Source organism: Aptenodytes patagonicus, chromosome 7, assembly GCF_965638725.1.
Source record: "Aptenodytes patagonicus chromosome 7, bAptPat1.pri.cur, whole genome shotgun sequence".
Taxonomy (NCBI): Eukaryota; Metazoa; Chordata; class Aves; order Sphenisciformes; family Spheniscidae; genus Aptenodytes; species Aptenodytes patagonicus.
In genome coordinates this window covers 68,850,881-68,864,536 of record NC_134955.1, presented here as the reverse complement: position 1 = coordinate 68,864,536, position 13,656 = coordinate 68,850,881, and the positions used below count along the sequence as shown (strand labels likewise).

General features: G+C 44.5%; 1 protein-coding gene across 2 annotated transcripts in view; it reads left to right on the top strand.

The window, feature by feature from the left end:
- The first annotated feature begins 521 nt into the window (after positions 1-521).
- The window catches only part of PELI2 (pellino E3 ubiquitin protein ligase family member 2), a 75,778-nt gene continuing 62,643 nt past the window's right edge, over positions 522-13,656 (top strand). Inside the window, exon 1 of one of the 2 annotated variants that reach the window (XM_076345694.1) lies at positions 522-653. In XM_076345694.1, coding sequence (XP_076201809.1) covers positions 601-653 — 53 coding nt within the window. In that variant the 5' untranslated portion in view covers positions 522-600. Of the gene's footprint in view, positions 678-13,656 lie in introns of both variants that reach the window. The other variant, XM_076345693.1, reaches the window with a different exon arrangement.

The window sequence follows — 13,656 nt, the reverse complement described above, 5'->3', positions numbered from 1 at the left end:
TGACCCAGTCTCCCAGGGGATCTGGAACCCAGGACGCGCCCCCACCGGTCAGGTGACCTAGAACAACACCCCCCCCCTCCGCGGGCAGGCAGAGGTCAGGACCCCTCGGTGATCCAGAGCCCCACCCCCCGGGCGCGTGCCGTCCGGCCCCGCCCCCTGCCCCCCCCCCCCGCTGCGCCCGCCGGAGCGCGGCCCCTTTAAGAGCGGCCCCGTCCCCTTTACTCTATGTTTACATAACACGGCGAGGCCGTACCACTTGCGGGCGGTGAAGGGGGGGGTGAGGGTGCGAAGAAGGGGGCGGAGCGCAGCGGCGCCGAGCCCCGCCCCCGGCGGGCGCGCCCCCTCCGCAGGCGGTGAATGGGAGAGGGGGGGGCGGAGCCACGCGTGGGCGGGGGGGGGGGGCGCGCCGCCGCTTTGCTCCTCCCGCCCCCTGCCGCGGCGAGTTGGTACGGCCCCCTCGGCGCTCCTCCCCGCCCCCCCGGGTGTAGTGGCCGTTGTCGGGCGGCCGCCGGCTCAGTGCGGGGCGCAGCGCGGAGCCCGCTCGGGACTCGCCCCCGCGGCGGATGGGACTGTAGCGGCGGGTGACTTCGCGGCGGCCCCATGTTTTCCCCCAGCCAGGAGGAGCACTGCGCGCCTAACAAGGAGCCCGTCAAGTACGGGGAGCTGGTGGTGCTGGGGTGAGCGCTGTGGAGGGGCGCCGGGGGGAGCGCGGCGGCGGCGGCGGCGGGGGCCCGTCCCGGGGCGGGGGGAGCGGCGGGGGGGCGCCCCCTCCCCTCGGCGCCGGCCGCGTCTCCGCGCTGAGGTAACGCTCGGAGGCGCGAGACCCCCGGCGGGGGCGAAGGCGGGGGGGGGCGCGCGCCGCTTCCCGCCTTTCCCCCGCCCCGGCGCGCGGGGCGGCCGTTGGGGTCCCGCTCGCGCCTCGCCCCGCTGCGTGGGGGCGGCCGCCTGTCCCCGCCGCCAGCGGCTTTCCCCGCGGGGAGAGCGCGGCTCGGCCCTGCTCCCGCCGCGGCTCCGGCGGTTCGGGAGGGGGAGGAGGGGAGGGAGGGCGGGCGGGCCGGCGGCGGGCTGTCTGTCGGGCACCGCGACCGCGGGGCCTGCGGGGTCGGCGCGGCGGGCGGGAGAGAAACTTCGCGCGGGGCGGGGAGTTGGCGGGAGAGGCCGCGGGGGGACCCCCCCCCCGGCCCCCCGTCCTCTCGCAGGTGCTAGCGAGGCGCGCTCCTTCGCCGCGGCCGCTCGCTGAGCTCTCCCTGGCGGTTTCTCCCCTGGCTCCGAGAGACGGCGTCCTCCGTGCAGATTGCAGGGGAGATGACTTTGGAATTAGGAGGAGAGGCGGCGGGGGGGGGGGGGGGAGGAGGAGGAGGATGAAGCGCTTATATTCAGATTCGTAGTGGAAATGTTTATTTTCTCAGCTTGATACGGATCTGAAAGTAATCCGCTTGGTATTATGTTCTTGCCCTGCTGTTAACGCTTGAAGCCTTTCTCCTGAACACCGTAGAAGCAGATGAGGGAGAAGCGTCTAAGCCGTGCTTGCTGAGAGCCCTTGTGAACCTTATAAGAGATGCTTAATTTTGTTAGTTTAATATGTAGAAACATATGGCTAATGGAATAATTTTTAGTGATAAATACACTAGAAAGGTTTCAAGCCAGCCGTGAAGCAGAACAGTTACAGCCTTGCTGCGTTACTCAGCCTCCCCCAGAATCTGTTACATATTTGCTGCAAGGTCGTAGAAAACCTTACTCTGGTTTGTTAGGGATTGTTCTGTTTTGTTTTGGTCAGGTCATTTCATAAAGAACTGTGTTCACCTCTGCAGAATAACTGTTTGAATCTTCTGGGGGCAGATAAAAAGAGCTGTCAAGACTGGGTACTTGTGTGTCCAGTGGTGTACCCTTTTTTCCTTAAGGGATGCTAAATGTTTCTTATCATGAGACTAGGTCGAGATAGAGTTACCATGGAATAAAATAACAGCTATTACCATGAACGTGGCGTAGCTGGCACTTGAAAGACTCGAATTCAAGTCGAGTAACTTGATTTGGGAGAAATATCCATATCAAACTAAATTTAATAAAGAAACGTTCTTACTGTTTCAGTTGTGGAAATGGAGGGTAGCCTCAGCTGTGCAACACCGTCTCTAACAATAAAGTCATAGTATAGTGTTGAATCTTTAATTAAATTAGAGTGCATAAATTGATGTTGTGCTGCAGAGGCTTTTTGTGCACAGCTGGAAGCATTTTCCTTTCTCTTGCTTTACTATTTTTAGCAGCAGTTGAAAGTACAGAAGTATGAAATGTTTTGGCTCTGGTCTTAACCTAGCAAAGTCTGGTGTGCTTTTCCTTTAATAGGGAAATGCATTGATCTCAGCTTATCGGTTCTGCCAGAGGTCTTGATCTTCACTGCTGTGTGTTGAAACATGCCAATAAAATTTAAATAAACTTCGTATGACTGAGCTGAGTTTTTATTTGAGTATCAGCTGTTCTCTAAAACTGCTGAGGTTATATCTTCTGGGTGTTACATGTACTAAAAAAGCAAACAAATCCTCTTGCCCTTGTAGTACAATTAGGAACAAGAAGTCTGCAAACGGGCAGCTGAATCTCTCTGGTCAGTATGTGTCCATAGGCTACACTGAAACAATAGGGCACTGGCTGTCACAGCTTACTGACACAATGTGCTTGGTGGATGTGATGTAGAAATAAGTAGACGTGATGGAAGCAGTCCAGGAAATGCCATGACTTCAGTAACTGTGTTTTCCATTTTTGGACTGAAGATTGGGGTTTTAAGATCCATTTGACACTTTAGGAGTTGATTACTGCATTTCCTATCAGAGATGTATGTCTTAAATGTTGGATGTAGTGCCGTAAATAATACAAACATCTCTCTCCCTTTGGTGACTCAACATTTGTGACTAGGAACTCTTGGAGCAGCTTAAGCATCTGTTCAGTATTCTTTAAAAAAAAAAAAAAATTCTTAATACCTGTTTTGTATTAAAATCTTGTAATCTGGAGTTCCATTTAAATAAGACAATGTAAATCTGCTCTCCTCCCCATAGTGAAATTGAGAGCTGTGAACTGGCAGAAGCGTAGCATTGCAGCTCTTGTTACAACTGCCTGATTAAAATTGATAAGAGTGACCTCACAGCTAGATTTAAAAAAAAAAAAAAGTTGTTTTGAGACACCGTGTGGTTTAAAAAAAAAAAAAAACAAACCAACATTAATTGTGATGTTGATGAATAACTTCTGTCTTGAGCTGTGAGACTTTTAGGCGGTGAAAAGGATGACGAACAAAGGAATCGGCATACCTGGCAAACTGCTGAGAGTCCTGTTTTTAAGATGACAAAACTTTCCCTTTATATTTTGCTCTTACTCTGTCTTAGCAGTATTAAAGTGGGGTTGTTGTACGCTTGACCTTTAAATCAAGAGGAAGGCGTTCTTTTGGCAGTAGGTAGTTCTCCCACCAGAACATGTTCCTGTATTGTCTCGCAGTAGTTGTGATTGCTTGTCTGTGCATTAATGTGATCAGAGGGTAAAGCCAAGGCATTTGAAGTCAGTCATTGCAGCAAATATGTTTCTAATAACCTTCTCCCAGTAGTCCGTTACGCGTTTTCTGTCAGTGATGTGGCAGCACGTGTTTGGTTAAGGTTTTGTGGAGCTTTACATAATCAATGTTGTAGTGAATAAAAACAGTTTATGTAAATCAAGCCAGACAGGTCAAGATGGCTGGTGAAGAAGAGATCATCTGCTTGATTGTGAAGCTGCTTGTGGAATCTGCTTGTGTACATCTGCTTGTAGCATCATCTGTTCACAAAAGGCTATAGATTTCTTGGTGAAGCAGAAATACTCATTCTAATTTTTTTTTTTTGGAGGGGAGGAAGCTTTGTTTGAAGTCCTGTCAAAGAAATGGCTCGTTATAAATATTCTTGGAACATGGGGCTGGAGGGAGTTTTGAAGGAGATACTGAATACAGTAGCAAGTACCTGAATAGAGTGTCAGGGTATTAGTACGTTGTTTGTCAGTAGCTTTCATTTGACTTGTCTGGTATCTGGTTAGTGTCTTGGGGTGTATGTCCTGTCCCCTTCTTCCCAGTACCCCTTTTTCCTCCAGCTTTGAACTCCACTCTGAAGAATTTATTCTGGCATAATGGCATTCGGGCCAGCATGGCTTTGTTTTGTGTGCTGGTCCCTGGCTGTGTGAGGTAGCTTTTGCTGAAGGCAGGTGTCAGTGGCCTGGTGCCGTTAAATCTCTCTTCCTTTGGGACTGCATGATGTCGATGGGCAGCTTTAACTTCTCGGAAAAGTCACTTGATTAAAATGATGTAAGTTGAAGGAGGAATACCAAAGAAGCATAGGTTTTAGTCAGTGGCTGAGTTATCTAGCGATGAAAGGGTTTTGTACCTGACACTAGATGCTTTCAGTGTGGTGTATTGCAACCAATTCTAAGGAGTTTTGGATGGGGTTTCTAATAGGTGTGTGCATGCAAGTGTAATATTTCTTACTAACCAAAGACTTCCATTAGCTACTTTAAATGAGCAAGGAGGTGCAGCCTGGTGCATCTTCAGCTGAGGAAGACTCTGTCTTATAGACTTAATGGGTTTTGCAAATCTAATCAATTTTTTTGTATAACTAGACAAAACTAAGGGCTGTCGCTCAGTGTTGTTACAGGGGTCACTTTGAAATCAGTCAGCGTTTTTATGCATAAATTTTCCATAGTCAACAATTAAAATAAATTAATCTGTTAACTTACAGGCTGCAGTGCCCAAAGGAGCCACTGTGAACTGCTACGCGAGCTTTGTTTAATGTGGACCATTGGACATCCTCGAATAAACAGGCTGTAGTCCAGCTTAAATTTAACCTTTTGAAAAAATAGAGTAAAATTCTCATCTATGTTTACAGTGATAAATTCTACAGTAACTTGGGAAGTTGTTGTGATTGATGGACCACTTATACTTGGGGCAAATTTAGATTTGAAACGTGTCTTTTTGTGTTAATCTGAAGGTACCGCCATTTTAGACTCTTGTTTCTCATACAGGCTTTCTCTGACGGATCAAAGTTGCTCCTTAATCACTGCCCCCTTCATGAGCTAAATAAAGTTCCTGAAGTATTTCCTACTTTTAAGCACATTTCCAGTTTTTAACTTACCTGTTTGGCTTTTCACAGAACTCTTTTGTTAGTCTCTTGCTGTGCAGTTCAGGAAGAAGCTGATGCAGTTTTCCAGCAGTGTTGACAAGTGCAGAGGCAATATGGTGTCTCTGCTTGTCCTTGATAGCTGTTTGCTTCTGTTTATGGACTGAAGGCAGAGGGAGGGGAGGGTCATCCAGGCGATGGCATTAAACTGGGGACTTATGTTGTACTTACACGGATTTGCTGTTTGATATCAAGATGAAGCTTTGTTTAATGATTCTGTAATTTTCTGCATTATATGGTGTAGATATATTGGTGAAACTGCTCAGATGACTCGGGTTCTGCTTTTGAGCCTTATTTAAAAATGTACTTTAGGCTTCATTTAAAGGAGCGTCGATAGCGAATAATGGTAGCCACCCGTTAAATACGTTGAAGGTCATGATTCTCTCTGAGAATCATTTGCTTCAACAGTCATAGCTGGAAGGCTGCTGTTCTGGAGAAACTGATTTATTTTTTTGATATTGACAGTGACTTCTTGGAGACCTTTATGTCTTGTGCTTAGTTTATGATGGATCTTATATGCTGCATGTTGGGAATATGTGATCAGTGCCAGTTCAGAGCTTGCAAGTAGATTAATCAACCACCAGAAGTATTGTGTCTGAATAGAACATTAACTACAATGTAGAAAAAAATAGTAGAAAGGGTTATATTTGAGGAAAGGTTCATAGATTTTTTTTCAGTGAAAGCTTGCGTGTGGCTGGATAGAGCAAAGGTTTTGCTTCATTTAAGCTAAGAAAGAAAACGTACCCAAGTTGGTTCTCCGTGACTATCCTATTTCTTGGAGTACTTTTGACTTTCTCAAAGTGCAGATTTGTATCCAGCTGTAGTCTTTATTCACAGCATCTTGATACTGACGTAAAATCAGAGAGCAGAAACTTCAAACTCTAAAGCTAAAATCTCTATTTGTTGAAGCAAATCAGAGCACCAAACATCTGCATGTTTAGTGCTTATTATAAAAAGGAAACTGAGTGCATTCTGGAAGTTAAACTGTAATCCCTTTGGCACGTAGAGGCAGTAGGTCACATATGTAGAAGTGGAAGACTTAATTTTTTTTTTCTTAAAATATGGGACGCAGACTGTTTACTCTGAGTAAACAAGGCTGAGAAATGTAAGACACTGTTGCCTTTCACTGATGCACTTCCCTTGTAGAACCAAAGAGCTGCTCCTTCCCTATCTTGGCAGAATCAGGGATGCGTGGTTTTCCACTTTCAGCTGAAATTTATAAATGAATAGATACTGTGAAAGTCCACTTGACTCTACTTAAAAAATATGCGTATAAAACTAGAAATTGCTTTCTAGGCTACTAAGATTTGTTTTTTGTTGCTGAAAGCAGCATCTTGCTTAAGCTATTTCACACTCCATCTTAATAGCAGGTTGTTTTTCAACTGATTATGAGGTTGCTTGAGAACAGGTTTTTCCTAAGAAGTCAGGAACTTTTTATTATCCAGTTCAAACTAAATTATGGCCGTTTTATACTCTTTTATTATGGAGTTAATGCTGCTCTCTAACTTGCTTAGTCCTTATTCCTCAGTAGTGATAGCACGTATCAACTTGACACTTTGAGAAGATGAAACCTTCTTTTCCTGTACTCTAAGCTAATGAGAAGCTGTGTGAGCGTAGTATGGCACTGAGCCTGAGCCAACATGCCTTGCTGAAGGTAAGGTTTATTAGTTCAGAGCGCCAGCAGAGAAGTTGTACAACCGTTTGCAAAATACTATAGACATGTCTGTAGGCAACAGCTGTTTAGGTAGGCCGAACCAGCCATTGTCTTGTGTCGTTTTTCCTCTTGGTATTGTCTGCACATGTTTTGGTTCTGAATTTGTCTTGAGTATCTGTGATGAGTATGGGTATGAAACCTTCCAAAGGAGATTCCTCTAGCATGTTGTACAGTTGCAGTCTTACCTCATGCTTAGTAGAAGTGCTTTTCGTGATGTCATCTAGGGTTGTGTTTGGTTATTCTGCACTGTCATACCTGTGGCTTGTTTGTCCTGTGGTCAGCAAGGCAAGCGAAGTAGAGGAGGATTCAGTCCGAGCTTCCAGCTTGAAGCAGAAACTCTAGTTGGTTTCCAGGTGTACTTTGTGCTGTCAAATCCTGTTCTGTTTGTACTGTTCGATAGCCTAAATCTCATTTGTGTCGAGGACGCTTTTCCTTTTATCAACAAATATCCTTATGTTTGTTCTCACTGTGGCCCAAGGTCACCACTGAAAAGCTCGCATGTGACTTGTCACAAGCTTAAGCCTTGAGGGACAGGAACGGGGATGCTGGCATAGAGAGCATGCCCACTTCCAGAAAGGCTTGCAAGGCAAAGCTTCTCATTTTGTTTGTTTTATAAATACATCACTAAATGGTGTCCTTGCATTTTTCACTTTTATCACCTGCATATGCTAATACTGTGTTGAAGGGGTCCTGCTTTTCTTTTAGGTGACTTGTTTCCCTCTTGACAAGACGCAGTTCAGAATTTTATGCCTCCCTTACTTTTGCCTCATATTTTTTAGATGTCTACTGGTGTAGCTTTATGCACGTTAGTACTGGGTCTTGAGATCATAGCGTCATTCACATACAAATTGGTCCCCCAAAGTAACTTCTCTGGCAAACTGTAAGTAACATCTGGGATTAGACCGTTTTAATCCTATTACTCGGTGGCCTAGAATAGGTCTCGGTCTTCATATTAAGCAAATAGTACAGTCAAGAGCAGTAGGGGCTTCCAAAGCAGCAGATTAGTGTGCTTTGAGGGCAGGGGAATAGCTGGAGCAGTGCTGTCCCAGCTCTTCAGCTTGCGGTACACCATTGTGCATCCTCTCTGGATGACCAGATGTGCCCCTTCTGTGACGACTCATACATTTAGCCTTGTAATATGACCTCCTGTGCAAGTACTCTCTCACTGGATCTCTGTGTACTGTTGATGACTATATAATGGGTGCACTTCTGGCTATGCGATTTAAAACCGAACAAAGACTGGGGGAGGGGAAGGGTGGCAGGCAGTAAGCTCTTCGTGGGGTTTTCTTAGAGTCCGAGTAGGCATCGTGGTGCTGGGAGTTCAGCAGTGAGAGTAACCTGTCTTTGGGTTTGACTGACTCTATAAAAATAAACATCTTTCTACTGCCCTTCCCACAAACAGCACTTGTTGGCTAGAGTTAATAGAGCTTAAGATACAAGAAGACAGTCCTGGTAGGAAATCTTCACACAGCGAACCTTCAACAGTTGTAATATAAGCATTCAGTCTTTGAAAACTTGTTACTGAGGGGCCGTGTGGCAGGAGGACACGGTGTTTTAATATGATTGGGTTATGAGTGATATGTGAACAAGGTGACACTGGACTTGCATTGTCTAGATGTAGCTCTTACTTGTTCTGATTAGTGTAACTTCTGTTCCTAAAAATAGCAAGTATCAGCTTTTTTGTGCTGAGTTTTGTTCAGTTCTTCCAAGGCTACAATATGAAGTCCTGTGAGGTCAGTCAGAAGTGTGCAGCTTCATAGTAGCGGCAGTTATTAGCTCATGGTGAAGAAAGAATAATTCAGCTAAAAGCTTCCCTCTGTTTCACAACAGAAATGTCATCTGGATGAAAGCTATTATAAACAGCAGTTGTGAAAATGGATAGAGACATCTACAACGCTGAAGAGTTTGTATTAAAAGCAAAGTGGTTTTGAGATGAGCTCAATTTGATTAGGCATGATATGAAGGTGCCGATAGCTGAAGGACCTATTAGGCATGCTTCTATCAATAGCAATTTGTTTCTCCTGTAGGGAGGGAAAGTAAGCAAGTCCTCTTTTGGGCTTCTGGAAGTGATTTACTTTAGGTGGGTTGTTCCTCCCCCCCCCATTTAACAATATCATCTTTAATATTGGACTTAGGACTGTGTATCCTGACCTCACTGTAGATAAAACTGGCATGCTTCAAGGAGGATGAACTAGATGTGGGACTGTTCCTAATCTAATGTAGCAGAAGGCTCCCTGTGTATGCTAGGGAATGGTACAAAGGCCACATGTGCCCTTATGAAGTGTTTGGCAATAGAGACCTAATGTTCATCTGTCATATTTATTGCTTATATTAACTATGATATAGCTACATTACTGAGTAGCAATTAACTGTATTAAACAGACAAAAGCAGCCAGTTGCACAGCGAGACAAATATTAACTTAAAATGTCAGTTTACTACGCTGCCTCCCCAAAGGAATGGGGACAGGCAAGAAAAGTTGGAGATAGCTGGCACATAGTAAGTTAAAAAGGAGAAGGCCAAGAAGCATTATGGTCTTCTCCTTGAGTATTGTAATGTCAACTGATCCCCGTTGTTGCAAAATTCTCCTTTTTCCTCTTTACATTCAAGGAATTGAGGACAAAGGAGAAGTGTTGGCATAGTCTCTCTCTGATAAACACTTTTGGAAGACAATCTTCATATTCAACTGTAGTGATGCGTTTAGTAGGCTTTCAAATTACTCTTCACCCACAAATATGTATGCTGTCTTTATTTTAGAATCCAGTAAGTTCATAAACTGTCATGAAACAATTTTATTCTTCAAACTGGATGGCTTTAGTAATGCCTAAACAAACAGGTAGGGTTCAAGCTTATGAGGTGTATCCTCTTAAGGCACGTGAATGTCATGGATGAAGACAAAGTGGTACTGACTGTGAAGACGATTAGTCACTGTATGAAAGTAAACTAAACAAATTGAAGCGTACAACAGCTTAAATCTCCTCTTGTGTATTACAAATAAACTGGAGACCAAATGTGCAAACTCTCTAGCACGTGCCTTTAGGAAGAGTGAAAGAACTGTTTAGTCTAGACACAGAAGTTAATGGGCTGAAACTTTGATATAAGCACAGCTGTATTTCTTCATGTGCAACAGCATGACTTTATTTTGATTGATGATGTCTGATTTAGTAATGGTGGAGTTGTAGCCTTTGAAACAGGAGTAGTGTGTGTATGTCCTTCTTTCATAGGAAAGATCGAGCTGTTGAAAGATACTAAGAGCTGTACGGTTCCTGCTTCACTGCACATCCTGTGACAGGGTTCTGTATCTCACAGATGACTGTGTTTTTTATGGAACATTGACTAATAAACCAAAATGTTGCCGTACTTCCAACTTGCTTTCCTCCTGTCCATGCGTAACCTTTGAGAGCAAGTAGCTGTGAAACTCAATGCTTGGGTTCAAAAATCGTTTTGGCATTGGAGAGGGAGGAATCTTTCAGACTAGGTAGGATTCATTATCTTGTGGTTGTCCTAACCTTTCTGCTAACAGATGTGTAAGACCTACTTTGAATTATTTTCTGGATCTTAAAATTTGCTGGAATAGTTTTTCTGGTACATCAAGGAGTGAGATTTGAATTCATGAGTTTAGCGTGTGGCCTTTTGTCATAGGCTGTGGGCAGAAGTCCTACTCCAGAACCATGTGTGTGATGGGAGAGGTTACAGTGGCTTGCTGCAGGTCTGTACCCTCTCCGGTTGGTAGAACAGCTGTGGAGACAGAGGACTTCTTCATAAGAGTGTTCCCTAATCTGATTCTGCCAGAAGATTTCATTAAATGGGCTGTGAGTACCTCAGTGGTTTTTGCCAAAAAACTACCAGCAAATGAGGCAAATGGAACAAGTTGGTCTTAGGGCAGATCTATGAGGCGGCAACCTTTGGCTGACGTGAACAGCTGAGTAACTTCTTCCATCAGAGCTAAATCTGGAGAAGGAAATTTGGCAATAGCCAAATGGATGAGTCTTGCATGGTTTTTTGCTCCCCTTTTGTCTTTAGCTGGTCTTCACTGGACTGATGAAAAGTCTAAAACAGAGAGATGCCTTTAAACACCTCTGGCAAGCCAGCTGCTCTTGGGATGGTACTGGCATTCCTAGAGGCTACAGAAATGTGCTTCCATGGGCAGTGTCTATGGAAGCTGCAATGCTGTAGTCTTACTGACAACGGTGAGATTCTTTTCTTAGGTAAGACATCTTGCTGAAGCTGCCAGGGTAGAGATTGCAAGCTACTCCTTTGTTTTTATGGGTTGTCCTGGTTTCGGCTGGGATAGAGTTAATTTTCTTCCTAGTAGCTGGTACAGTGCTGTGTTTTGGATTTAGGGTGAGAATAATGTTGATAACACACCGATGTTTTAGTTGTTGCTGAGCAGTGCTTACACTAAGTCAAGGACTTTTCAGCTTCCCATGCCCTGCCAGCGAGAAGCTGGGAGGGGGCACAGCCGGGACAGCTGACCCAAACTGGCCAAAGGGCTATTCCATACCATGGGATGTCATGCTTGGTATATAAACTGAGGGGGAGTTGGCCGGGGGGCGGTGACCGCTGCTTCAGGAACTGGCTGGGCATCGGTCGGTGGGTGGTGAGTGATTGCATTGTGCATCACTTGCTTTGTATATTCTTTTATCATTATTATTATTTCCCCTTCCTTCTCTGTCCTATTAAACTGTCTTTATCTCAACCCATGAATTTTACTTTTTTTTTCCCCCTCTATTCTCTCTCCCATCCCACTGGGGGCAGAGGGAGTGAGGAACCGGCTGTGTGATGTTGAGCTGCCTGCCGGGTTACACCACAACAGGGATGTACACTGCAATTTTTTTCCACAATTCCAAAAGTATTTCTTAAATAACCCTTTTTGGTAGTGAGCCCCTGCACCCTTTTAAAGACTTTGACAGAGCTTTTCCAAAAGCTCTAAATACGTTCCTCCTTTTGCCTTTGAGAGATAAATAAGCCATTTTTTGCAGTATTTTCACAGTCTGCTGCTGTCAGAGCAAAAGAGCCTTAACTTTAGACTTTTGTGCCTTACTTTCAATGTTTGAGCACAAAATACTGCTGTTACATTGCTGGCTCAGCCCTGCCTTATCTCTTTGGTTGCACAATCACGCTTCCAGCTGCAATACTTGAGTGCTATATATCTAGTTTTATTGCAAGTTTTGAGTTTCCAGCATGCAGAGGCTGGTGTAATATAGCGAATGCCCTTCCATGTAAGGATGCAGGAAGACAACAAAATATAAAGTACAGTTACCTTTGTAAGCAAAGCTAGGGTTTAAGTGATTAGCAGGGTCTAAGTCAAGCTCAGCATACTCTCCTCGTTTATTATGTGCAATGTGACTTTAAATTCAATTCAGGAATTGGCCTCTGATCATATATTGCTAGTTTGCACCTTAAACTCCTTGGAGGAGACTGGTTTATGTTAAGGCTTTACCTAGTGGAAATCTCTCAGCACAGAGAGAACAATCGTAAAATAATACTTTGTTAAAGGGTGAGCAGATCTTTCTGTGGCAAAAGTGATTTGCTCTTTCTCCTCTGGGCATTTCGTAGCCAGTGCAGGAAGGAAGGAACTGGATTTGGAGTTGGCTAGATTCCAGTTGCAGACTCTATTCAGACCCAAGCCAGAAAGAGTACGGGGCTGACTTGTAAGTTTTGGGCAGAGATGGCAGTTGAGAAAAAACAGCTGTCTCAGTTTTATGAACTGATGAAATTTGTTATGAATATGTCAGATGGTAAAATGTGATGCTTTATGCTATGTGGAGTTAGAGAAATGCGTTAAAGATCAGTTTGTCATGCATAGGTCAAGGGAGCAAAACACTTAGTTGAGTTATACTAAAAGAAATATTGGTAGATGAGCATGTATGATGCTCTTTAATGTCCAGAAAATAAGTGTATTCATTTGTAAAAACAATGACTTGTTCCTTAAAAGCAGATGTGCAAAGTGACCTCTTCCACCCTCCCCCCCTTCTTACTTGTGCATGAACTAAGTGAAGCCTATGTAAGTGATTGTAAGCAGTCTTTTGTTTACTTAAATGAAAGTAACTTCCCACCTACATTCATGACTAAGTCTAAAGAGCGGTCTGGTTAGGGATAATCTAAACTTTTCATTTTCTTCCTTCTTCCACTCCTAGGTTTTACATACGCTGTTGCCTGTTTTTGGAGAAAGAGGAGTTTTATTTGATGTACAGACCTATGCAGAGTGTGACAGCTGTTGTCAAAATTAAAAAAATGTGGTATAGCATGCAGTATTTGACAGGATCTTTTAGCTTCTTATTGTCTGTTTTATCTTTCTTTGCTTTAGAAGAAAAAAAGTCCAGATGAGCAGTTTGTCTTGGCATAAATTAAGCCTAGTTTAAAATCTAGAGAAGTTCTGAACAAGTGCCTGTTTCAAATTGATCATGGTAACTGCTCGTAGCCTCCAGAACTGCTTGTATTTAAGTGGTGTGGGATAAACTGTTTAAGGATCTGATGCCTCTTTGAGACTGTAAAGGGCAGACGTTGGGTAGGGGCAGAACAAGGTAGTCAGTTTTGGGGTGATGACCCAAACAGCTGGAGTGAAGTCAGATGTCTGAGGTAGTTACTGCTCCCGGCTGCCTTAGGCAGTCGTCTTGTGGGAGGGCACCACATCCTCAACTCTGCTGGCACTGTTTGCTCCCTATTCCAGTCATTTTCCATCTGCCTCTGATGAATACTCCGTGATTTACAGAAAGATGTAGTGACAGGTGAGGTTGTAGTCTGTAACTGGAAATGAAGTATGTCAT